This window comes from Lupinus angustifolius, chromosome LG18, assembly GCF_001865875.1.
Source record: "Lupinus angustifolius cultivar Tanjil chromosome LG18, LupAngTanjil_v1.0, whole genome shotgun sequence".
Taxonomy (NCBI): Eukaryota; Viridiplantae; Streptophyta; class Magnoliopsida; order Fabales; family Fabaceae; genus Lupinus; species Lupinus angustifolius.
Genome location: NC_032026.1, coordinates 5,068,951 through 5,070,608, shown reverse-complemented (window position 1 = coordinate 5,070,608; position 1,658 = coordinate 5,068,951). Strand labels below are relative to the sequence as shown.

Below are 1,658 nucleotides of genomic sequence, written 5' to 3'. Positions count from 1 at the left end.
TTCATTGGGCAGCTGTTCTTCGGATCCTTCGTTATCTTTGAGGCACTCAATTTCAGAGTCTTCTTTTCTCTTCAACTTCTTCCTTGACATTGTCTGCTTATTCAGATGCTGATTGGGCTGGGGATCCTACTGATCGCAAGTCTACTACAGGTTTCTGTTTATCTCTATTATGTTTCACATAAGATGAAACTTATTTGTTTTTTGTGCCTTTTGATTGGACATTTGATAAAAATGTTAAATCTATTGAAGTTTTCTATTTGTTTATTTGTTCTCATTTTCTTAACAAAATAAAAGTTTCTTTGCAAGACATGTGTGTTTCACCACCAAATTATAAGGTTAAAAAATGTAAACAAAGTAAAAGAAAAAGATATATCAAAGTCTAATGATGGTTAGAGTAGTTTACATTTTTATTTTAATTAAAGGTAATATATTAATCACATAAATAATGGGTATCCACATATACGAGTACCACAATATCGGTATCCTCCCGTATATACTATGACTATTTTTAAAAACTCGTATGTAAAATCTGTGGGTACTCATTTATGACTTATGTCCGAATGGATGTTACTCACAGATATGAGTTTTTTGTCATCTCTAATTCTAATAGGTCATATTTGGAAAATCAAAAGCACATACTTAGTTATATATATATTTGATCAGAAAAATACTTTTGTTCTTCGATAAGTTGTAAATATAAATAATTTTTTTTATCCAAACATTGGCAGGTGACGAAGGAGAAGCTCTTGGACACTATAACAGGGCATGTGGTGGGAGAGGCAGTATTGACTGCTACTTTCTAATTTATTAATGGAACAAGTATGCAACCTTTGTGGCATGTTTAAGCAGGCTATGAATATTCAGCTAAAGCCTTAGCACATAAATAAAGCTCAACACTTTTGGTCTTGATTTTGTTTTCTTTCATAACTGTCCATATCTGAATTATCAATTAAGTTTTGTTAATCGTATAAATCGTTATGGCGTTGGAAAACATAAACCATGTTGGTTTTTGAAATTATAAATGGTTATGTTCATGTTGCTCGTGATATTAATCCTTAATTTTTAATTTGGTAATTATATATTTAATACAATTATAACATCTATTTATTTTGACTTATAAACTAAGTTATGTAATTTCTGACAATCTATAACACTTCTAAAACTGATAACAAATATGGACTTAATGAGTGAATATTCAAATGTTTGGTTTACAAGGATAATAGAAATCTTATAAGTTAATGCAAAAGAAATGGTTATGGTCAATAAAACATCAAATCACAAACAATTTTCACATCTCCTCATTAGAGTGAAAACGAAGGTCCCGAAAGGAAGTCAACATTTGGTTTAGGAAGACCCTCATAGCAAAACTTTTTCCAAAGGGATACAAAAAGAATAGATTTGAGAAACATGGATTATTCAAGTATGATTTTGTTTCTTTGTTTTATATTATGTGTGGAAATTATTAGATTCAAGATCTTAACATTGATATTTCATCAATCATAAGGAAATTCTAACAACTGATATTCGAGTGCAGGTTATAAATGTTATAACTTTTATAAAGAGTGTCTTTCAAAGTTTTGTATGGATCCTAATTTTTAATTCGATGATTTTATGTTTTCATCATCATCTCATAAAGATTGGCCATTTTGAAAGTGAGC

General features: G+C 29.6%; 1 protein-coding gene across 1 annotated transcript in view; it reads left to right on the top strand.

Moving 5' to 3' along the window:
* Positions 1-907, top strand: part of LOC109332712 (UPF0098 protein TC_0109-like) — a 3,878-nt gene extending 2,971 nt beyond the window's left edge. Inside the window, exon 2 of the mRNA XM_019567732.1 lies at positions 729-907. Within this exon, the coding sequence (XP_019423277.1) occupies positions 729-803 (75 nt within the window). The 3' untranslated portion in view covers positions 804-907. The remainder of the gene's footprint in view (positions 1-728) is intronic.